This window comes from Anser anser (assembly GCF_964211835.1).
Source record: "Anser anser genome assembly, chromosome: 2".
Lineage (NCBI taxonomy): Eukaryota > Metazoa > Chordata > Aves > Anseriformes > Anatidae > Anser > Anser anser.
This window is the reverse complement of record NC_139721.1, coordinates 56,449,349-56,472,852: the sequence shown is the minus strand read 5'-3', so window position 1 is coordinate 56,472,852 and position 23,504 is coordinate 56,449,349. Positions and strand designations below refer to the sequence as shown.

The following is a 23,504-nucleotide window of genomic DNA, read 5'->3' as shown; positions in this document are numbered from 1 at the left end:
AGACAGCCAATCACACTTAGAACATATACTCTTTTTGATGACTTTTATTGGCACTTTTGCAATATTATTTTATTGATTTCTTCAAGAAATAATCTTGCAATATGACTAAATTCTCCTGGCATACTATTGATTGAATGTACTGAACATCCACAGAAAATACTTCATTCATCTTGCATACCAGTATTTGAGGAGTGGTGTCTGACCATTCCACTATCTGTGTGAAAACTGTCTTTCAATGCAGAAGCAATGCCAGCTTTACATTTTAAAGCTGTTCTAATCTTTCACATGAAATATTATACATAAGCAATATTATACATAAAACACTTACTACAATATAACACAAATATAAAAAATTCAAGTATTTAAAAAATTGGTATATGTTAACAGTAAAATAGACCACGCATCTGTAATTAACCCCTATGTGTGCTGAGTCTAATGCAGTCCATAATTATGTCATTGTCAGTTTTAACAAAATGTTATACAAAATTCCTTTTAGAAACATTGAAATGGACAAAAAAAAAAGAAAAACAAAAAGAAAAGTTATATTGCATGAATTTGCATTAATACACACAGGAGGCATTTGAAATGAAAATCCCTTTTTAGACACTTAGATCCACAGTGCACTCTTGTGACATTTGAGCTGACAAAATTAGCTGCCACTCTAAATGCAGGCTGACCCCAGGAGTGGACTGCTCTTTACCTCAGAGGGAGGTAAGAGGATCAGGAAACTAGGTCTCATTTTCAGTCTGAAGGAGAGCACGATCACATATCCACCCTTACCTCCTCTCACCTTCTTTTATTACTCTTTCCACCATGGAGATGGTGTTGTTCCCTCACCTTCAGGCTCCTGGTTCCCAACTTTGCCCTCTCCCATGCCTCATCAAGCAAGGGCACACAAGCTAGGAGGTCTCCTCCTTCTTTTACTCTCACTCCAGTACACTAAGTACAGCTACTTAGTGCAAGAAAATAACACCACCATATTTGATATTGCTGCATGTATTTATGATTAATGACAAATCAAGCTTCCCGGAGTGTTCAGCTGTGAGGTGCTGTGAACCAAGCAAGAGGTGATGGCTGGAGGCAGAAGTACACCAGTACTGCACCTCAGGCTTCTTTTTCTAACCCAAATTCATCCAAAAAATCCCTGCTGGCATTTTAATACCACCTGTTATAAATAAACAAAATAAAACATGCTAACATCTGAAAAAAATTGGCTGAAATCTTTCCTGTTGAAGATTTGTTTGACCATATGGCACTGCCTCAGGGATAAATTCACTACCAGCGTGCCTCCAGAAATTCCCTAATACTTAATGTTTTAAATGTAAAAATGTAAAAAAATATTTGCCAAGTCACGGAAAAAAAGAACAAGTAACATCTTTTTGCAAATATTAGATTATCAACAATAAAAATGCAAATATTCACATATCCTTGATTTACAAGCCAATGACAATTAAGCTGTCTTCTGCTTAAGAAAAATCTGTTTTCCTGCTAATGTCTTCTCTAGCAATCTGTCCTCAAAAAGATTATTTTTTTTTTTCTGATGATGGAGTAACTTAATAGTTTCCTTTCCTCCAAAGCTCCAAGTGATAAGACATTTTGCATGGCATGCTGAGAATGTTGTAGAATGCCGTAGTTGATCTGTTGCCTTTCTACTGGATGGAAAAATTGTGTAGACTGTGGAAATAGCATTTGTGCATTTCTTTGCACATCTGAGGTCCCAGTTTTCATGTACTCCTCTTCCGGTCAGCATCACTGATGATGTCTTCTCCTTGAAAGCTCAGTTTATTGACAGAGCTATTAATTGCTACAATTTCTGTATCTCTTTGTCTCTTCACATGTGAAAACATTCTGTTTCCTTGTGTGCTCTCCAGAATTGAAACACAGTGGGATGAAAACAAACACATTATGAGTATTAAATTGGCTATAGTTTTGTAAGTGCGGAACTGATGAAATCATTGTGAGATGATTTTCAGGTGATGATGTCTTTAATTACTTTGCATTGTCAGCCTTCAAACTAGAACTATCTGATTTCATAGCTCAATAGATAGAAATAATATATTTTATGGAGCGTGATAACACAGATTCATTTTTTATTACCTGAAATTCTAGCTGTTTTTATTGTAATTCATCATAGTACATTTGTTTTACATAATAATATTTTATAGGAAAAAACATTGAAAAACTAAAACTCTTAGCCCCTCTTCTGATATGTTCTTTACTTTTTACACACTTTCCCAACACAAAACAAAACAGAATTAACATTAGAAAAATTGATCTTCCTAAAATCATAGGGTATTGTGTTAAGGTAGATGTTTTTTTAAGGAGTATTTCAATTTATTTCTCAACTCTGAGCCTCTGTGGATCTTATCCCCTCTCTAAATGCTCACAGTACCCTCCAGAATCAATCTCTGAATACAAACCTTACTATTATCATTAGTGCTTGTAGAAACATTCACTGTAAATTTAACCATAACATCATACATTTCTGCTGAGCAGCAGAGAGCCTATACAGACAGGTTAAAAGTACAGTAAATCCAGATTAATCTCTTTACTGCTGCAGCTTTGTACTCGATGTGCCTCCCGGAGGCTGAAAATATTATTAGCTGCAGCTGGAACCAAAGGCACAATGTTGTCTCTCGCACACCCATGACCCCAGCTCTGTTGGGCTGGTAGGAATACCATTCTCATTACATCTGAACACAGATATATGAAATATTAGTAGAGGCATACTACAGTGTTAGCATAATGTAATCTGAAGAAGACTTCTCTGAGAGCCTTCTGCTCTTCTAAAAAGCTTTACAATAATAACACAATCATAGGTTGTAGCATGTTCCCAATTCTTTTTAATAACCTGGTAAAACTCCAGAATACAATTAAATCAATGTAGAGCTGTCTTTGTTGACAGCAAGTACCTTCTGACTTTCTAGACTTAAAGTAAAAATTGAATTTCTGTATTGTACATGGCCATGAACATAATTATTATGAATTCTGACTCTTCACTTTCAAAGTGGACACGATCCAAACTAACTTGTTGCATAGGGCTGAGTGAAGAGGCTCTGTGCCTCCAGTGTGTATCTTTTCTCTGCAGCTGAAATAAAATGTAAGCACAAATTTACAGACTTTTTTTTTATTAGTTGTTTACTACACTTTATGTTGTCAACATTTTTGTGCATACAATACACTGCTAGATTGCATATTGAACTTTTAGTCTAGGAAAGAAATTCACAGCACAAGAAGAAGTGAAGACTTTCCACAGCTAACTTCCAAGGCACTAACAAGTGTCTTCAGGTGCAAATAGTGCAAAGAACCTGAATGTGGGCCACCTGACATGATACAGAATGAATGTTTTTGAAGCTGGTTCTCAGGAGCAAACAGCACAGGTGTGTTTGGAGGAAGCTATTCAAATGATAGGCAGAGCAGGGGAAAAGAAATCAAAGAAAATATTCTGTACTCCTGTTACACAGTTGTGTTGACTGTGTCTTATTCTTCCATGCCATGCATACTTTCACTAATAATTTTCTTCATGTATCACAATTGCACTCAATAGGTCTAAATGTTCTAAAGAAATGGAATATAAAAAGCAAAGATGAAAACTGTGTGCCATTGAGGGTGGAAAATGGGAGTGAGGTTTTTCTTTCTTCCTCCTTGGAAAAATGGAAGATGCTGGAGTACGGTGATGTATTCTATTTGTTAAAGTTTTTGGTTTGGTTTGGTTTGTTTTTCTTCATGTTCTCTCCCCTTGGATGTGATGCTAAAGTTTTTCACCTCCAATTTTTATGTGCTAGGGACCCACATGACTCTCACTGAAGCTGTCAGACTGCCAATTACAGACAGGTTGAATTTTCACCAGTCCTGCACAGAGGTGAATGAAAACCTCTGTTCCTAAGAATGAATTTACCTTTTCTATAAGCTTTGAGCTTTTTGTTCACTTCCCTGGCAGCAATCAAATTTTCTTTGTTTATACTGTTAAGAATATGATTCTGCTTTTGGGCATTGCTATCTCCAATCTCTATTTAATAGATCCAAATGTGAAGTCTTTCCCTAAGGAAAAAATGGAATAGTAACTTACTTATGTTAATCTCCCCACAACCAGTTTGTTTCAGTAGCAGGGACTGCCACCTCTTTAGGAAATATTGTTAAAGCTCAGTACTTTTTTTTTACCTTTATGACCTCAGTTACAGTTCTCTGTCACGATCTCTTAATTTTGTCCAGTCTGGTACAGCTGGATGTGGGTGCTTTCAACCAACACTTTCTCTACCTTGTTAACTTGTCATCTGTGCTACCAGTCATGTCTTTGGTAGAGGTCTTAGACTGAAAAGCAAACACAGTGACAATCTTCTTGATTTTTTTTTTTTTGTATAAAAATTCTCTGAGAAAGTGGATGATTTATTTTTAAATGACCCTAATTCAAGGTTATGCCAATGAGATAACTGTCTTTCGCTTTGATTTAGATGTTCCAGGCTTTCCTTTACGCAAATACTATGTTGGCTTCATTTCCTTTATAAGTAATCTTGCTCCCAGCATTACCAGCACACTGGCTCTCAAGTTGTTTCACAAGCAGGTAAGTGGGAGCTTACTAAATCTACTAAATCTATCTAAAACTCAGGAAGCCTGCTTGGATAAAGTAATGAAAGATGCGATATTATTCATTTAATGAAGTTCCATATTTGTAATGATCCCTAACATCATTCATTTTGCAATATTATTCTCTAACATAAAATTTCAGAAGTGGTTTTCTTTTTTTTTTTTTCTCTTTTGTGAAGCTTGAGTAAGATTTTCCTCTTTACAACTTGAGGTTAAGCTATACAGTAGGAAAGCTTCCATTGACATGTTTCTTATCTTTTGGATACTGCTTTTCCCCAATTCAACTCATTTTTTTCACTGCATCAACCAGAAGTCACACATCTCTTTCTAACTGGTCATCAATGAGTCTTCTTGGATCTGGACTGGAAATAACACAAGGAGTGCTACTCCTGCCAGTTACTGCTTTCCAACATTCACTCTGCTGCAGCAAGACCAAATTCTGTTTTCACTTAGTCTCGTGCAGATATTGAGCAATTCCAACAATCTACCTGATATTATTACAGATTTTCAGCACTATAACTGACAGAAGACTGAACTTCAGTGCACTCTGACTGCCAAAACTCTTAGATACTTAACCCTGTGTTAGTCTGCAGCACGCAGCTGAGGAAGGCAGAGCATAGCATAAGGAGCTTTGAAGGAAAACCTGGGCAGAGTAAATGCCTATATTTAACACACATTATTGCATATACCTGAGTTAACAGTTATTCTTCTGCTATCCTTGTTAATTTTTTTTTTAGACTATAAGCAGAAGCCAAATGACACCACACATACACACTTATATACACTTAGTTCTGTGATACCTGTGCAGAAATGGAAATACTTGTTTACCACAGCACCATTCCCATGGAGCTCCAGATCCTAATGCATGGAAAAGACAAGCAAGAATGACCTAATCAGGGACATATTTCTGAACTTCTCACACCTTTCCAGAAGTGGTTTCAGATAACAGCACTCCTTTTTCAATGAGACTTTGGCTACTTCTGCCCATAGGAGAAGTTGCATCAACAGTGGATGCCAACACACAATCAGACTGAAGCTTCATGTGGCCACTGCTCCAAAACAATCAGATTTTTGTGGGCTTGCAGAACTGGGAGTTGACTCTCCCCATATTTGTTTTCTTATCCAGTACTTCTCCCTCCCAAAGAGACGAGCATGAAGACAGCTCTTAAAAGCAGCATCTCAAAGAGATATTTTCTGCACCCTGCACCCATCATACAGGTTTCCCAGAGAAAGTAATCACCTGTTGAATTCATTTTTAATAACTGTCTTTTCATTATTTTTACTTTTTAGCATAAAGAGATGTAAGTATATTAGTTCTGTGGCAAGATAAAAAGCGCAACAGTATTTTTAAGTAGCTCCCAGGAAAGAAGCTCTTGTTTCTTTCATGCATTTTCTCTCAATAAGACATACATGGGTTTACAAGATAGTGTGCTTAAACAGGAGTGAATGCAGTGTAAATTCACACTCTTGTATTCTGTCATTTAAAAATACAAAAGATTTTTCTAGTAGTTCCATCTATTTTAATCATTGTTTTATTTGCAACTACTGGAGCATTCACAGACAGAGAAAAAAGATGGATGGCTCCTAAAAAACACCTTGGAGAGCAGCTCTCCGTAGAGCAGAAACACAGAACTTCTCTTTCAAGAAATGGTTAATGCTTCATTGTACAGGAGATTTCCTTCACACTTGTTGATAACAACATCTCTGTGATGACACTATTACTGACAAACTTAATGATTTACTGGAAAGAGTAAGAACAGAGCAGTGGCCTCAGAAATGTCACTTGAAGGCCTCTTGATTGATCTTTACAATGATCCCAGAGAACTATTTGTCCTGCATTCAAATTCACTATTATTTTTCATTCCTTGTAGAAAGTTACAGTTATACATAGGCTTAAAATTCATTTATTCAAGAAGTAAATAAGAAAGAATAGTGTAATAAAAGCAGTCGGTAAAGTCTGAAGCACAGTAACTAATGCTTCAGAGAGAAACATGAATCAGCCTACTACAATCTTAATAAAGAAACATATTCGGTTGGTGTAGATCATTGTAACTTGTCACCATGTCACTCCAGTGGATTGAGACTGATGTACTAGAGTGAAGGATGTGATCCAATGGTACAAGTACATCATTTCCAAAGCAATTACCTGCACCAGAAGCATCAAGGTTTTTTTGTTTTTGTTTTTTCCATAGGTAGATTATGTTGCTACAAATTATGATAGACGTATTTTTTTCTTTCTTTTAAAGAAAACAAAAAAAAAATAAAACAAATTTTAAATTAACAATTTTAAAAAGGATTCATGGAGAGTAGGACTCCGTGTGTTTCCAAAAAATAAACTCTCATGATCACGTCTACTGTCCAGCTGCACAGATGGAGAAACCTTCACTGAATTTCATTCACTTCTCTTCTAGCTGTGTATTAAATGACTTGTACATGTTCCTCTCCCAGCACAGCATGTTGTGTGTCCTGATGGGAAGGCCCCTCCAAAGTGCAAGTACTGGACAAGGAAACAAAACAACAGTCACTAATGTATTCAAGCATTTACAACCTTGATTTTGTACAAGTTTTATTTTTTCTCTCATTTGTTTACTCATTCTCAATAAATGGCCCATACACTTGATAGGAGGAAGGTTATTTCATCTAATGACTTTGTGGGCATTCTGCATTTATGCCTCATGGCAAAGAAAATATTTTTATATAACCACCAACATTTTATATATATTTTTTTAATTCTAGATATTTGAGATAACAGCATTGCTTACAGTCTCAGCAATTGTATGTGAAAAATTACAGTGCCTAAAGGAGTTAATCAATTAGGAAACATTTCCTGACTTTTCAGTTTTAATCTACTTTTCCCACTGTCATTTTAATGGTCTTTCTCATTTCCCTCATAAATATATTAAATAATTCCTTTTTTCTCTCTGCTACTGCAAATATTTTAAACATATTGAGATCTCAGTCCATCTTTTTTTAAGCATTTTTATTTTTCTTGTTTACAGCATTTTTGCTGAAATACCCAGGGCTTGCATAATGTTTTGAATGAGGCTGCATGCATTGTATTGAGAGAAATAGTCCTGGCCAATACAGTGTTTGAATAGCCTAGATGCATTTGTTGTTGTTGACAGCAAAGTTGTGGCATATCGTATATACCTAAAAGATTAAATATGAATGGGGAAATCTGTGTTGCCTGAAGTGACATTTCTCTTTATTCAGAAAAAAAAAACATATAGCTGTATTATTTTAAAGCTGATCATATGGGGAAAAGGAAAAGATGTATCAGTAAGAATTAAACATGTCTTTTAGATTTACTTCATCTGTATTCTTTGCAAGGCCTTCAGTCTGTCCAGTTTCCGATCCAGTCAGAAAATTCCTTTGTACAGTTTTGAAAGTCAGGAAAATACAAATTATATAGAATTCTGTTCAGCATATACGTACATATCTGACATTTAAAATTCCAACGAGAGTGATTTGCAGCCTAATTTCACTCTAGAAATTCTGCTTATAAGCAAGCCACAGTTATAACTGTATAAGAAACATTTTGCTAGTAATTAGTCCAGTTAGCATACATGTGACTTTAGGTACAACATTTTTTCTGTATTTAGTTTGTATGTGTGTACATTTCCTTTTTATTGTATCATTGTTGTCTCTTATGTTTATCAGTGTGAAGTTGTTTCTATGAAAGTACTTGACATTGAAATCATATGGAACATACTCCTTATTCTGATGCAGTAAATCTCCAAGACACATAACAAACATTTATCTAGGTCTGATGCCAGTTCATGAAAATGAAGTTAGGCTGCATATAGTGTCCTGGGAACACATGAGAAAGCAAGACTAGCTGTAATCAGCCATTAATATCTATTTTGTTGAACACTAGAGGGAGATCAAAGCAAAAGAATAAATGATCTAACAGCCTGTGGTTGTTGATTGGACTTGTTCATAAAATTTCAGCTGATGATAAGATGAAACACCAGGTATCATCTTATCTTAATTTTTCACTGTAGTTTTCTTGTGTCCTTATTTAATATTGTTTTACCTAGAATGTAATTTGAAAAAAAAAAAAAAAAAAAAAGAGCCTTAGAAGAAAAAAGACTGTGCTTATATCAATATCTCAATTAATACACTTTGTATAAAATAAATTTTTCATATGAGACATATACTTCAATAAGAAGATTGATATTTTAGCAGCTGCAAGATGAAACATAAGCACACAGTCTGTTTGTCTTACTGCTCTCTGAACACACAGGACTTTGTTCTTGTATGTGCCTGCAGCAGCAAGCAGGGGAAAATTATTTTTCTACCTTCGTCAGAGAGAGTTCTTCCTGTCAGACCTAAAGGTAAGCAACTAAGTCTGCTCACATTCAGAACAGGATGGAAATTGATGCTGTCACTCTTTCGCAATCATAACTTCTGTTTTGTCCAGTGTTTGCTGAACAAATCTTGTAACATAAAATGTCTTTTAAAATGCAGATATTTATTAGTTTTGTGTAAAAGAAAGTTATCAAACACACACTTTTCTACTCTCCCCGTTACTGCTGGGAAATACCAAGACTTTCCATAGGATTCCCAAAGGAAGGGCCCGTAGGGCGTTGAATAATTTCCTTAAAGGAAGGATCTGGTTTATCAGGCCCTAGCAGAGGAGAAACTCTGGCATCTGAGCTTCAAAACCGAGTAACTATTCATGCTGCAGCCTGCGCAAAACCTGTTATGCTGCTAGGGATGCCTGAGCTAGATGCAGACAGCAAGGGACTGGTTATGTTTATGTTTATGTTGGGACTGGTAACTGCAAAAAAGAGTTCAGAGTGGGTTAGGTCACCTGAGTATTGTCACTGAGCACCACACTCCTCCTACTGCTCCACCTCCTACACATGGTAATACACATGTATACACACCAAGAAATGCTATTGTTATTTAGAGAAGAAAAGGTTTGTCTAGGCTCGAGGGAGATGACAGAAGTGACAGGCAGGAGCAGAGAAATGGGGAGGTGGGAAGGGAGAGGTGGAACTCAGCCTTTCATCACAGCAAGCTGCTATGGTGGCTCAGGGCTTGCTGTGAAACCATAACCACTCAACGTCACCAGTCATCTCTTCTCCATACAGAAAAAAAAGGATGCTCCGTGTTTTGCTTCACAGCTCAGTTCAAAAAGAACAATATTTATCCATTATTAATAACAAAACTGTGAAGCCACCCACAAGCTTCTTGTTTACAGTGCTCCTTACGTGTGACATCTGGGAGAGAAAAGTTTGTCTCTGCTGCTGCACCGTAGCACCAACGCATCACATATTCTCTGTAGGTTCGGAAGCTCATGTAGGCCAGGCACTCACAGGAAGAACTGTGCTGCCATTAAAGTTAATCAGCAGTTTCTCAGATGTTTCCTGCACACCTTGGGCCTGTCCAATAAATACTAAAACCCAGGCCATGTGAGGAAACTATTTCTTTCAAGAGTTTAAAAATAATAGAAATTGTAGCTGAGAATGTTTACATATGATCTACTGCTGTTTCATCAAGCAGACATAGGGTTGATTTTTGTGGGGTTTTTTGTGTTTTTTTGTTTGTTTGTTTGTTTTTGTTTTTTCTTTTATGCAGGCTATGCTGAGATACTTTAATCATGGTCACCTAGAAGTCGATAAAATACTTTAAATGCTTTGAAGCAGCCAGCAACCCTTTCTTCAGCTATGGCCAGAAAAGCTATTAGACCATTTAATCATAGAATCATTAAGGTTGGAAAAGACCTCCAAGATCATCTGGCCCAAATAGAGCAGAGCCTTTAGGAATCATCAAGCATCGTAGCATAATTTCTCTGGCACAGTTAACTTTAAACATTTGTAAAGAACGATGCAATGTTCCTTGTTGCAAAAGGAATGACAGAGTCGGACTCTGTGTGCTGTTCTCTTTCACTTACTTCCTGTTCAGGGCTAAGCACACCTGGCAGACAAAAGGAAATACCCATTAGAAAGTGTAAGGAACAGCTTGTCCTCGTGGCTTGCCTTCTGATATTAGGCACAGTCCCCTTCATCACCATGAAAGCCATTGCTTACCTAATGAATGAAACAAAGCAAACAAACAAACAAACAAGTTGTTCTTTCATTTGCTTTAAATACTACATCTCCACATCAATGTTTTTAAGTGGCACGTTACCATCTTTAATGCATTGTACATATGAAAAAGCTGGAAACAAGCAAAAAGGTAGATATCCATAGATTTTTTTCAAAAGTATTTTGATATAAATTTGTAATGGCTTGAATTGAAGTCACTGAAAACGTATATGGCTCCCATCCATGGACAAGCACATGACTTCAGCTGTCATTTTCAGAAAAAGAAAGCAACACCAGGCAGCGTAACCAGCCACACACTCCTTGTCCAACCACTTCCACAAGGGATTCATGTTCCACTATGACCAAGTTCTAGAAGGAGAACCATGCTGAACAGATTTCCAGGTGCCCTGATGCCCAAGGTACTTTTACTTAAGCCAATGAGAGTTTAAACACCAGACAGCTTTCAGTATGAAATGCTTGAGATAAAGACATCAGTAGACAGTTGTTAACACCTTATTTTTATTTTTTTTTCATTGAGAAAAGACCATATTATTTTACCAGGCAGCGTAACCAGCCACACACTCCTTGTCCAACCACTTCCACAAGGGATTCATGTTCCACTATGACCAAGTTCTAGAAGGAGAACCATGCTGAACAGATTTCCAGGTGCCCTGATGCCCAAGGTACTTTTACTTAAGCCAATGAGAGTTTAAACACCAGACAGCTTTCAGTATGAAATGCTTGAGATAAAGACATCAGTAGACAGTTGTTAACACCTTATTTTTATTTTTTTTTCATTGAGAAAAGACCATATTATTTTAAGTGAGAAAAAAAAAAAAAACAGGTATCTCTGTAAATACTGAATGAATTGTGAGGTATACTTTATGTACTGTGTCTGAAACACACCACACTTGTTCTTCTACATTCCTAATAAACGACTTAAGAAAAAAAAAAAAAAAGTCAACACAGAAACATGGGGAATTAATACATTTCATGGTTCTAGAAACAAATCATTGCATCTACATAATTGGCCAGTTATCTAAGCTGCATTGTGGAGTTCAAAAGCTGGAGAATACTCAATACCCTTTCAATTTTCAGTTGCCACCATCTGTTTAGAGAGCAAATACAGATGGGGTCTCTCCAATAAGGAGAGCTATGGTTTTCTAGTAACGAATAGAGAGCAAAGAAACCTGTGAAATGATATAGTATTTAAAGTATGCAATATCTTCTCATTATGGTTCACAGCTGAAATTATGCTTATTGTTATTACTGCTGACCAGACCAGTTTACTTAACATGTTGAGATTGAAGTAAATGCTTTGAAGGAAGTGCTTTATTTATTTATTCAATGAATAACTGTTTATACAATGAAAACAAAATCAAAATCAACTGCAGACCTGGTTACTCCCAGACCTTTCAGGTGCTAAGTCACTGTATTTCTACTGCACGGAAAATTGAATTTTTGTTATCGATAGGCACTGGGCAAACAGGAAAGAATTATGCATTGTGCCCAAGGCTAATCCTGTACAGTGCTGAGACTGCCCAACATCCACTGAGGCTTTCTCAGCATTGTCATAAGTTGAAGTACTGGTGCTGGCTCCTAGCTGTGCAATATATACAGTGCAAGCATGCTTTGCAAATGTCAGAGTGTTGTAAAGAGCTAAGCCATAATCACAGTGAATGAATATAATTGACAGGTAATCCAAACTATTTGTTTCCTATGTTTCTACAATACTGTCAGTATATTTTCCAGTCCTGGCTTCTAGTCCTTCAGTTCCCTGCTTCATGTTGCTTTAGGTAACTACAAACTAAATAAAAATTGCTGGTAATATTATAGATGTATAAATCTTAGTAACTTCACTATTGTTGCCAGCTCACTGACCATTAGCCTAGCTCAGAAGACAGCTACTTTCTAGACAAAAAATGTTTCTGACTATCCAATATGACTGAGCTGTTGAATTCTCCCTCCAGGACCCAATTTAAGCATGTGAAGAAAAGGCCTGAGGTTTTTGTTGGTTTTGTGATACTTATCATTCAATTTGCAAATGTGTTTCAAACTTAAAGGGCCTTTTTTATATTTATCGCTTTTTATTCTTTAATGCTTTTGCTACAGTCAGGGAAAATTATTATTAGATTGTGAATGACCTCAAGAAAGGGAAAATCCACATAGTTCAGCCACTGATGGGGGAAAAAGATTATCGTATAAGTATAGCACTCTTTTATTCTTAAATTGCTGTGTCCTATTTTTAACAATTCTGACATATAAGCACTAGCTGTGAAAGGTTGATTCTGCAGATACCTGCAAAAGATAAACCTGAGCTCTACCAGAGACTGATGATGGTGAATGAAATGAATCCTCTCTCTGGACAATACAATGATGTGGCAAACTGACAAGGCATTGACAGTGGAGAGGAAGTCTGTTGCATCCAAGCAGTCTCTGGTAGTGCAACCAACACAGGAAGGTGAACTATTTTCACCTGATGACCATTCATAGTTTGGTGTGAAATGACCTTGGCTCTAATTTCAGCTGCCTGTAGAAATACACATCCAAGCACCAAGATATTCCTGCGTCTTCCTTTTTTGTCAGCTTTTAGGACACGCTGAAGTTACCAATCATGTTTACAACAGCTTTACATCCTGTATGTACTCTGTCTATCCCATGCTGCTCAGAAGTGTTAAACTACTTCACACACTGTCTGGTAGATTTGTAGCGGCAAATGAATCCCATAAATATGCGACTTACTACAGAGGTATGATCAAAATATGCATTGTGTAGATCAAGCACTGGATTTACTATTCATGTACAACACTGTATATACATTGATATTTCTGTCTGGGAAGTCTCAGACAGAAACAGTGTGACTATTTACTGCACTGAAACATCAGACAAGGAGATAATTGGTAACATCCTTCATGGAGTCCTAATAAAATAGTCTGCAATAGCCACGTATGCATGCTGGCATGAGAATCTCTAAAAGAGGAATGTCTTTTCCTGGCCTTCTGTTAATTGCCTGAAAACAACATTCAGTTGTTTGTAATGTAATCATTCAGTTTGGTGTAACTGCCCACAAGCCTTTACAAGATCTCTTCTCTAACCAACTGCTACGCTCAACATCGAGTTATTGTAAAATTAACAATTTTTCTATTTGTAAAAAGCAGCAAATATAATATATCATGCCATTCATAATGTCTTAAGGTTTCAGTGAAGGAGCCATAATGATTATCAGGCAGGTAATTTCAGCAATATGATGTACCAGTAAAGTAGCATTACTGAAAAAGTGTTCCGTGAGAATATGGGCGTAACAAAAGCATTTTTGCCAACTGACTTTCCTGTTCAAATCCCATTGAAATGAAACTGTGTTTGAAGTGTCCATGTTGACTTTCTATTAAGAGTGAAAACTAAGTTGTTAAACAAATTTCTAGATTAGAAAACATAAAACTTAACTAGGACAGTAGCTGTAGGTGAGAATAGGAAAATCACACCAATACAAAGACATTGCTGCGTCTCTTGCACATGATGACAGATATTGACCTAATTGTCTGTGGAAATGTCCACATGTGCTTCAGTAAAACGCACTTAATGTATTCCACTACAGAGCTATTGTTTTCAAATAAGTATGGGCATTCACTTGAATGCTTTCTTTTAAGAGAGCTAATAGTTTCCTTCAATTGAGTTCGTATTTTCTGGTTGTCCAGGTCTCAGCACTCTTCACCACATGTGAAGCGGCCTTGCTGGCAATCTCAGCAGATGATATTAGCAAACCCAGGTCACAAGCCTGTTTTCCCTTAAAATGTGGCTAAACACAGTCATCTGTATTAGAGCTGATCACATTCAAGCAGCAGTTCAGCTGTGCCATTTACAGATAGGCACCAACACTTAAAGAGAACGTTGCATACAAAGTAGTTAAAACTTTTGACTTCATCCTTTGAAAGAGTAATAAAGGGCATCATGGCATTTAGCAACCCTGACTGTGAACAGATGTCCAAATGCATTTCAAGACTTATAGTTATGAAAGTGCCAAATACTTAAAGGAGGGAGAATATACCAGGTCTTAAAAAGGGAGACACTCCGAATGTCCAAACTGTATCTGTGTTTCACAAATGGCTTCATAAATAAAAATTACAAGAAAAGTTTTTTTGTCTATGGGTAATATCTGAGCCAAATTAATATCGTATGCATTTACAACTTAATGAATAGCTTAAAAAGCCTCATCTTTTGGAAAGATTCCCATAGGCTTTCACATAAGTTAGATCAGGATCACTACAGAGAAAAAAAAAAAGTCATCTCAATAAAACATTTGGTCTTTTAGATAGTTGTAAATACAGCCAAGAAAAGATTTTGCTTTAAATACGTTCAAATCCAAGGAATATTTCAATTTGCAGGAAAAGGCAGCTTCTCACTGCTATCTAACATGCTTCTGAAAAAAAATCAATATTTACAAATGTTCACATCTAAATTAAGGGCATTTTGTTTCACTATCAGCAGTGTGGTGGTAAATATGTTAATGCTCTGGACAACAGCTTATCTTGGCATTAGTCTCATTCGTATCTAATAATACTGCAAATCTTGTGAGAAATGCCAGACTTTCTCAAAACAAACAGCTGGCCAGTAAAGACTGCCAAATTCTTGAAGTCTGTGAAATCAGTTTCAGTAAACATGGGATGTTTGTTAGTAAAGAAAACTACACTATACTATATTTTTTAAAACTTATTTGAAGCTAACAGAGAATTTACACTTTGTTTTCCCCCAAGGCACTGCAAAGCTTGGAGCCACTCATTTTATCCAAATCAACTTTGCCTCGCTCAGATGATGATATATGTTCATTCCACTGCAATAGCTGACATTTCAAATGCTTTTTTTCGACATGGCAATTTTCTTCTTGATATTTATGCTTCTATGTGTTTTATTGTAGGAGAAATAAAAAAAATATTTCAGTTAACTCTTCAAATTGCTCCAGTTGAAGGAGAAAGCCTTCATCAAAAGAAGGATGGTCTGACTGACAGGTCAGCTTCAGAGTAAAGCCAAGCCTGAGAAACAACAATCCAGAATCTTTCCACAAACAGAAGAAATGAGCACTGAAAGACCTTCCAATCTAATCAAACACCTAGGGCAGACAAGTATTCCTTCCCTTGAAAATATAAGTGATTTTTCCTTAAATGTCACTGACTGTACCCAGGTCGTGGTGCCAGAGGAAGTTTTTTTTACTGTTGCTGCTGCTGGCATATTGGAAAATCTGCTTGTCCTTATTGCTGTCATTAGAAATAAGAATTTGCACTTGCCCATGTACTTCTTCATTTGTAGTTTAGCCATTTCAGACATGTTAGGTAGCTTGTACAAAACTCTGGAGAACATCTTTATTATCTTGTGCAAAATGGGGTACCTGACTCGTCGTGGGGACTTTGAGAAAAAGCTGGATGATGCCATGGATTCCATGTTCATTCTGTCTTTACTGGGGTCAATTTTCAGCTTGTTAGCTATTGCAGCAGACAGATATATCACTATTTTCTATGCTTTGCGATACCATAATATCATGACACTACGAAGGGCTTTGATCATCTTGGCAATCATTTGGACATTCTGTGCTGGCAGTAGCATTGCCATTGCCCTCTTCTCCTATGAAGCAGCTACAGTTATTCCCTTCACTATCCTATTTCCTTTAATGATGTTTTTTATACTGTGCCTCTATGTACATATGTTCCTCCTTGCTCGATCTCATGCTAAAAAGATCGCCTCATTGCCCACCAGTGCAGTCCATCAGAGAACTAACATGAAAGGAGCCATTACACTGACTATTTTCCTTGGAGTCTTCCTTTGCTGTTGGGCCCCCTTTGTTCTTCACATCCTCTTAGCAAGGTTTTGCCCACATAACCCTTACTGTGCCTGCTACATGTCCATATTCCATGTGAATGGGACCCTCATAATGTGCAATGCAATCATTGACCCTATGATTTTTGCATTCCGAAGCCCAGAATTACGGAGTACATTTAGGAAGATGTTCTGCTGTGCCAGGTATAACTGGAACTGGTAGACACTAAACAACAACAACAAAAATACAGAAGCACACTCACTGGGGCACTGTGCAATGCAAATTCACAGTTAAAAATACTAAAAGTGATGCCCAAAGTAATATTATGCTTGGAGAATGCTGCCAGTGATTTCAAGAGGTCTACTGAAGAATACCTATGAGTTAAGTATGCACATAAGTCTTTGCCAACCAAACACCCAGAAATATTACTGATTAATTCTGCTCATAATTTTCATGCAACAGTCTAAAAATAACTGTAACAATTATCTTTTGTCATTTCAGAAAAATTCAAATATAAATCTTCTGCAAGTATTGTGTAACCCAAGAGATTAATTTATGCCAACTCATTTTGTATCAGTAATTTCAATTTAAGGTGTATACTACTCTAAAATTCTGTTGTTTAAATCACAAATAAATGAATACTTGTTTCTGAACTTCATGTTTATATAAAAGTCTACGATAAAGCAGAAAATATGGACATGTGTATAGACTTTGTTGGCAAAGTGAACTCATTACTTTGTTCGTTAACATCTATTCTCCTTAAAATCATGCAATTAGTATGCTCTAAGTGTCAAAAAAAAAAAAATTTGGAGTGTGAGTCCACATGAACTTATTTTGGTTTAAAAGTTATTCTTAGTGACTGAAGAGTTTTTTCCAACATAAAATCGTTCTGGTAGGAAAGAATTTTGAAAAGGTTTTGAATTTTAAAACACCAAGGCCAGGTCTGGACTAGCAAAGAGAATTGCTGGCCATGCCAGCTCCCCACTAGAAGTCCCTAGGCCAGCTTCCTTTAATAAAATAATAGGTTTCACAGACAGTAAAAGAACTTTGATAAAGCCATAGTTTTCTAAACATGCCACAACAAGGAATTCAAAGAGTAAATACCAGACAGACAATTCAAAGACCTCCAAGGAAGTCAGCCACCTGGATGAGGAACCAGCTAGCCAATCTGGAAGGATGATACAAAACAGTTTGTAATTTGCAAAATCCTAGTGAGAAAATTTTGAGTTGTCCTTGCCAAAACAATACTAAACTTGAAAAACTGTAAGGCAGAATAGCTTTCACAGCAAAATATCCTAAAGCAGTCCAGAGCATATGGTAAGGAATTAACCTCAGATTAATTCCATAGAGTTATTCAGCTGTGCCAGAAACAGAATATTTAGTAAGAGACAGCCATGAAACTGAGGAAGCCAAAGCATGGCTTGAACAGGAAGGAGAGGAAAAGAGAAAATCTATTAGAATTCATAGATAAATAGAAGAATTTACTCTTCTGATACACTAATAAAAACAGGAATTTCAAGATATATGGAATATGGACCAAAGTACAAGTATTCAGGGAGACTTAAGATCACAGATAAAGATGTAAGAAAGGAACCAATATACCTGAAAGCCTCTCCAGAACTAAGCAAAGAAAATATCTTAAATGAGATAAGGTATACTAAAATGAAAAATAAATAAATAAATAAAATAAACCTATATATTTATTACAGAAAATCATTTGTCAATAAAATGCAAGTTCAGAAAGAAGTTCAAATATAGTCAAATTTTATTCTAATAATAAATTATTTTCTTTCCATCAAAAGCAGAACAAATGTATATCTGCACAGCAAGAAATGACTGTTAGAACTGAAAATAATAAAAATAAATAAAATAGCATACAATTAAAAAAAAGAAAATTCAAAAGGCACATAAGAATTTTCTCTCTCAGTTTGCACTAATTCTGTTGAAATGGAGTATTCATTTGAAAATATTTCATTTCTGGGGAAGCAGAATCAGAAAAAGCATAAAATAGTCCTGAATAAAAAAAAAAGTTCCTTAGGTAGATTTTCCTTTTTAAGTCTATCAGTCCTTGTTGCATGTCAGCATATGGGTAAATCTCCATATGTTACTTCCTAATTGGCTGTAAATTTGGCTTGCATTTTATCAGTTGAGCAGTCTCTAAGAAAATAGTTTCTCTGTTTCACATCTTGGTATCTCTATATACTTCCCTGTGTTGGTCTTTGAACAGATTCTTTAAGCCATGATTTGTGAAGCCTTCATTGTCTTGTACTGAAGATGCTCTTGAAACTCTGATAATATTAATGTATAACAGTGAACACTTCTTAGGTTATGTGATTTTTCCTTCATCTGCCCAGTGTTAATTTACAAGTATTTGGGAACCAGAACTGTACCTTAACTTTGGGAGAAATAAGTACATCTTGGATCCCACCTAAGCCTAGAAGGAACAACTCTGGTGCATGGAAGATCTTGTCTCTTCAAATAAGTAGTACTACAACCGATGTTTCATACAGAAGTGCCCAGAGAACTTCTCATGCCTGTGGCAACAAAACTTTTCCCGGTCACTTACTGCAAAACCAGAAGCTCCTCCTCTGTTTCTGTTGTTTTGTTTTGAACTGAACTTTATGTTCAGGAACAAAGTGAACAAATCTGATAAAGGCACCCAGGGGAATTAATTCCACTGAAGCAGTTGGTACGCCAGTGAGGGACAGACTTGCATAGCAGTTTAATTTTGTTCACAAAAGAGCAAGACAAATATAGTTTAACAACTGTAAGAAAAATCATGCTTTCTTGAATTATGATCCTGGGCAAGACTTTCAGAAAAATAGGCATCTTGAACTCTTGTTAGCAGAATATTATTTCATTTTTTCAAAAATATTTAAGTACTTGAAAAAGAAGTTTGCATTGAAGTGCAGAGCACCATCAGAGGCTAACAATACTTATTTATAATATTTGTTTATAATAAGAGTTACGAGGCCAATGTTAGCCTTCTCTTTTTTAAAATCCCAAGCATGAAACTTCACAATCAGTCAGCTAAGATTACAGGTGAGGGGAAAACAAACAAACAAACAAACAAAAAACTTAAAGTATCTATTTATTGCAAGACCTAATATTGCTTGTAATAGTACTGAATTGTGATTATGTTCATAACCTTCCTAACTTAGTTGGTCTTTTGGATTCGTTTTAGCCTTGTGGGCTTGGAAATAACTATTTCAGTATTACACATCTACATTTCAAACTAATGCTTTCTTAAAAAGTCTTTTTGAGTCAGTTTGAACTAAACTCTTCAAACAATACACCTATTCAAACAGTTTATTCCCCAAGGAGGCATATTTCATTCTGTCAAGGTAATTACAGCAGATAGCCATCTATGAAGACATTATATGTTCATCATTCAATAGCACTTTGATACAGCTTTTTTTGAAGTGTCACTTTTACAGAAGACGCAATGCCATTGTGAACTTCTGATTCAAAGAGGATGTCTTACTATATAATTCTGGAAAAATCAGCAGGACTATTTAAAAAAAAAAAAAACTTTTCATATCCGCTTGAAAGTAGCTTTTTTATGCTTGCAAATCCCCTCAAATTACTGCTATAACACTAAGATTACATTTTTGAACTGTCACCCATAGTCTAATGACTATTAGCTTTCAAGTAATTCTGCCTAAACCAGCTGGAGTACGTGTCTAGTGAGTAATAACAATTATCTATTTCTTTCCATAGCTATTTATATATGAAGACCATGAGATGGGTTTGTCACACAACTTTGCATTGCTTCAGCAGCACCTTCACACTATCATTTATTACAACTTAAGCCCTTCAAACGTTCTGCCCAAACCTCATATGAACCATCTCAATAAAAATAATAAAAATAATAATAAAAAAGCTACTCAGAAACCATTTGCTAATAGGAGGAGTTACTCTACTGTCAACTTTACATCCACTGACACCCTGATTGAGGTTGGAGCAGATGGAGAACCTGGCCTGGGCAGAGACCTGTATTGACAATTTGGCTGTAATGTCAGATGTGTGTTTTACGCAGATAAACAAACAAGTCTTTTATCAGTGTTGGTGTACAGAAGGGTTTCCAGAACAAAAACACAGGGCCCCTGACCCACATGCCCAGGCCTGGGACCTCGCATCAGCCCCAGGGCCATCAGCTGCTGCCCCAGCAATGCTGCAGCAGGGCCAGGCTCCAGCTCCCCACAGCCCTGCCCTGCTTCGTGGTGGCCCCTGCCTAGCAAGGCCCAGCCGCAGGCCCATGGCCAGGCCTGTCCTCGGCCCTGCCCAGTGCCCAGGGCTAGGTCTACCCCAGTGCCCCCTTTTGCCCCAGTGCCCCCAGCTGCCCTGCTCTTGATGGGACAGTGGTACTGAGACTGGCTGCCAGAACCTGGCCTGAGGGACCTGGGAGAGCCCCAAGCCCTCATTGGACCCTGACTAAGCTCTTAGTTGCAAAAAAAAACACAGTTAGTAAGTCATTTGTACATTTACAGATCTTGCCTGCCCTGACCTCATCCACCCTAACACCACACGCAGTTTGGCAAGATCCAGCACACCCAAGGCATGAGCCACTCCCACAGAGGAGCCTCTGCAGCATGCTGTGAGAGCATTCAGCTCCACAGGGAGCCTTGGTGCCAGGGTAATGCTGAGTAGTTCAATACAATCTCTAAATACAGAAAGAAATATCTCCTCAGCTCCTTTGAAATCCTATTGCACCAGTTATTCTAGTTAATTGTCCCTTCCTGACAACTTAAATTTGGAATCACTTTTTGGTGGCATTAGAAGTCTAGGATAGATGTCTTCCAAATTAGCTTCACAGTTCCCGACACTGCTACAGCTATTCACTTTCAAATTAATTGATATTACCCACTGTACTAAGTATGCATTCAAGTTTTCACTTGAATTTTAAAGAATGATTTACAGACTCTGCTTCACTGGTGTACTGTTTCAGACTAACAGTCTACAGCCTTACATATTCATTTACCTGAGAAATGAAACCACAGCCAAGCAATTCGGGTAATCACATCATCTGGTCCAACAGCTAAATCTGTCTCAACTGCCAGTCTGTTCAAACAGGAATAAAGAAAGAGATAATAAAAAGCTCTTCATCCTGACACAGAGCAGTTCATGTCAAAGAGCAAGCCAAGAAGAACTGATGGAGACCTCAGGTCTCTCATCTGTGCTTAGCTTCCTCTCAGATTACAGCAGAGCCTTCGAAAGAGGGGGAAATTTGGTTGAAAAGAAGCTACTGCTCCTGGATGATAAGGCAGATGAAAGAAACACAGCCTTGCAAGTGAGAGCTGGCTGGTTAATAAGGGGTTGAAATTGGCAGCGCTTCCTATTAGAGGAGTTGGCACCAGGGTTTGTTAGAAGTCTGGGAATAGGCCCAAGAAATAGAGTCATTGAGAAATACTCCTTTTTTTAAAAATAATGGAGTTAAATGAACTGTATCAGTTGTTCAGTATTTTTCTGTACATAGGGGTCTTTACTGAAGGCTTTTTCTGGGGGACTCAGGAGTATATGGAGAATGAGAAAGCTCATTGGGCAGAGAAGACCTTGGTCCCTGGCCTCCCATGCTGTGATTGTTGCCAGCAAAGTCAGGGCCAGGCTAGGAGGGGACAGGGCAGTTCAGATACTGGTAGGGAGAAAGAATGACTAGGATTGGGTGGGACAGCATGGAACAGAGAAAGAAATGGGTGGAGAGGACATGCTCATCTTGCAATGCCTGGGAAAAACCCTAGGCACCAGTACGTGCTGGGGGCTACCCAGATGGAAAGCAGCTCTGAAGAAAAGGACCTGGGGCTTTGCTTGACACCAAGCTGAATACAGGCTCTCCGTGTAACCTTATCTCAAAGAAAACTAATTCTATTCTGGGCTCCATTAGGCAAAGTATTGCCAGCAGATCAAGGGAAATGATCCTTCCCCTCCATTCAGCACTGGTGTACTATGTCCATTTCCGGGCTCCCCTGTACATGAGAGACATGGACATACTGGAGAGAGTCCAACAAAGGGCCATGAAGACAATTCAATTCCTGGAGCATCTCTCCCATGAGGAAAGGCTGAGAGAGCTGTGATTGTTTAGCCTGGAGAAGAGGAAGCTCAGGGCATTCTCAACAACATATAAATATGTGAAGTGACAGTGCAAAGTGGATAGAGCCCAGCTCTTTTCAGTGGTGCCCAGTAAAGAGGCAATGGGCACAAACTGAAACACAGGAGGCTGTGCAGAGAGGTTTTGAAGTTTCCCTCCTTGGAGGTGTTGAAAAGCTGCCTGGACATAGTCCTGGCAACCACCTCAGTGACAACCCACCATAGGGCACAGCAGTCAAGACAGTGGTGCCCTGGGGAAAGCCTGTGAAAGAATGGGCAAAATGCTGCACAGCCATGAGGGATGAGGAAAAAGAATGAGAAACAGCCCTGCAGACAGCAAGGTCAGAAAAGAACGAGGCAGAGGAGGTGCTTCTGTGAGGAGGACCTCACACCAGAGCAGCTGGGTGTGCCCTGGAAGAAGCTGCAGCCTCCCACACAGGAGCAGGTTTAACCTGAATGACTGGAGTCCATGGAGAGGATTCATGGTGAAGCAGGGGAAAAGCAGCAGAGAGGAACTGTTATGGACTGACTGCATCCTCTTTTCTCCATTACTACTGCACTGCTTGAGGCAGGGGGAGGAGGCAGAGGAGTTGGGAATGAAGGAGTGAAGCTGAGGCTGGGATGAAGGAGTGGAGGGTTGTTTTAGTTTTGTCTTTGTTTCTAACCATCCTACTATGTTTTAATTGTCAATAAAAATTGAATCAATTCTCCCCAAGTCAAGTCTGGTTTGCATATGGTGGTAATTGGTAAGTGATCTCCCTGTCTTTTTGTCAACCCATGAACTTTTTTCATCTTATTTCCCCCACACACCACATCCTGTTGAGGAGGGGGACAGAGAGAGTGGCTGCATGGGTGTCTGTCAGCAGGCCAAGGTCAACTCACCACAAACAATTAATCCTACAAATGAGGATTAATGTTCTAGTCTAGAAATCAGATGCAGTAGGACTACAAGAGAAGGGGGAAAAACACAGGTGAATAAAATGGCCTGTGGTAAA

At 37.7% G+C, this 23,504-nt stretch overlaps 1 protein-coding gene across 7 annotated transcripts; it reads left to right on the top strand.

Annotated features, from left to right (window-relative positions):
* Nucleotides 1-784: 784 nt before the first annotated feature.
* Nucleotides 785-16,953, top strand: MC2R (melanocortin 2 receptor). Of its 7 annotated transcripts, XM_083822711.1 has the most exons (4): nucleotides 785-3,673; nucleotides 4,452-4,561; nucleotides 8,831-8,921; nucleotides 15,532-15,686. In XM_083822711.1, exons 1-4 carry the CDS (start codon nucleotides 3,496-3,498, stop codon nucleotides 15,636-15,638), a joined length of 486 nt encoding a protein of 161 aa, XP_083678837.1. In that variant the 5' UTR covers nucleotides 785-3,495; the 3' UTR covers nucleotides 15,639-15,686. The 7 variants fall into 7 exon arrangements, 5 of the variants coding, with proteins under 5 accessions (XP_083678837.1, XP_083678835.1, XP_083678833.1 ...); XR_014579087.1 differs by lacking the exon at nucleotides 15,532-15,686 and adding an exon at nucleotides 10,898-11,156 and having other exon boundaries at nucleotides 785-4,561; XM_083822709.1 differs by having other exon boundaries at nucleotides 4,452-8,921; nucleotides 15,532-16,953.
* Nucleotides 16,954-23,504: the final 6,551 nt, after the last annotated feature.

Excerpts from the sequence above, each read along its gene's own strand:
- MC2R (XM_083822709.1), top strand. The coding sequence starts at position 15,688 with ATGAGCACTGAAAGACCTTCCAATCTAATCAAACACCTAGGGCAGACA.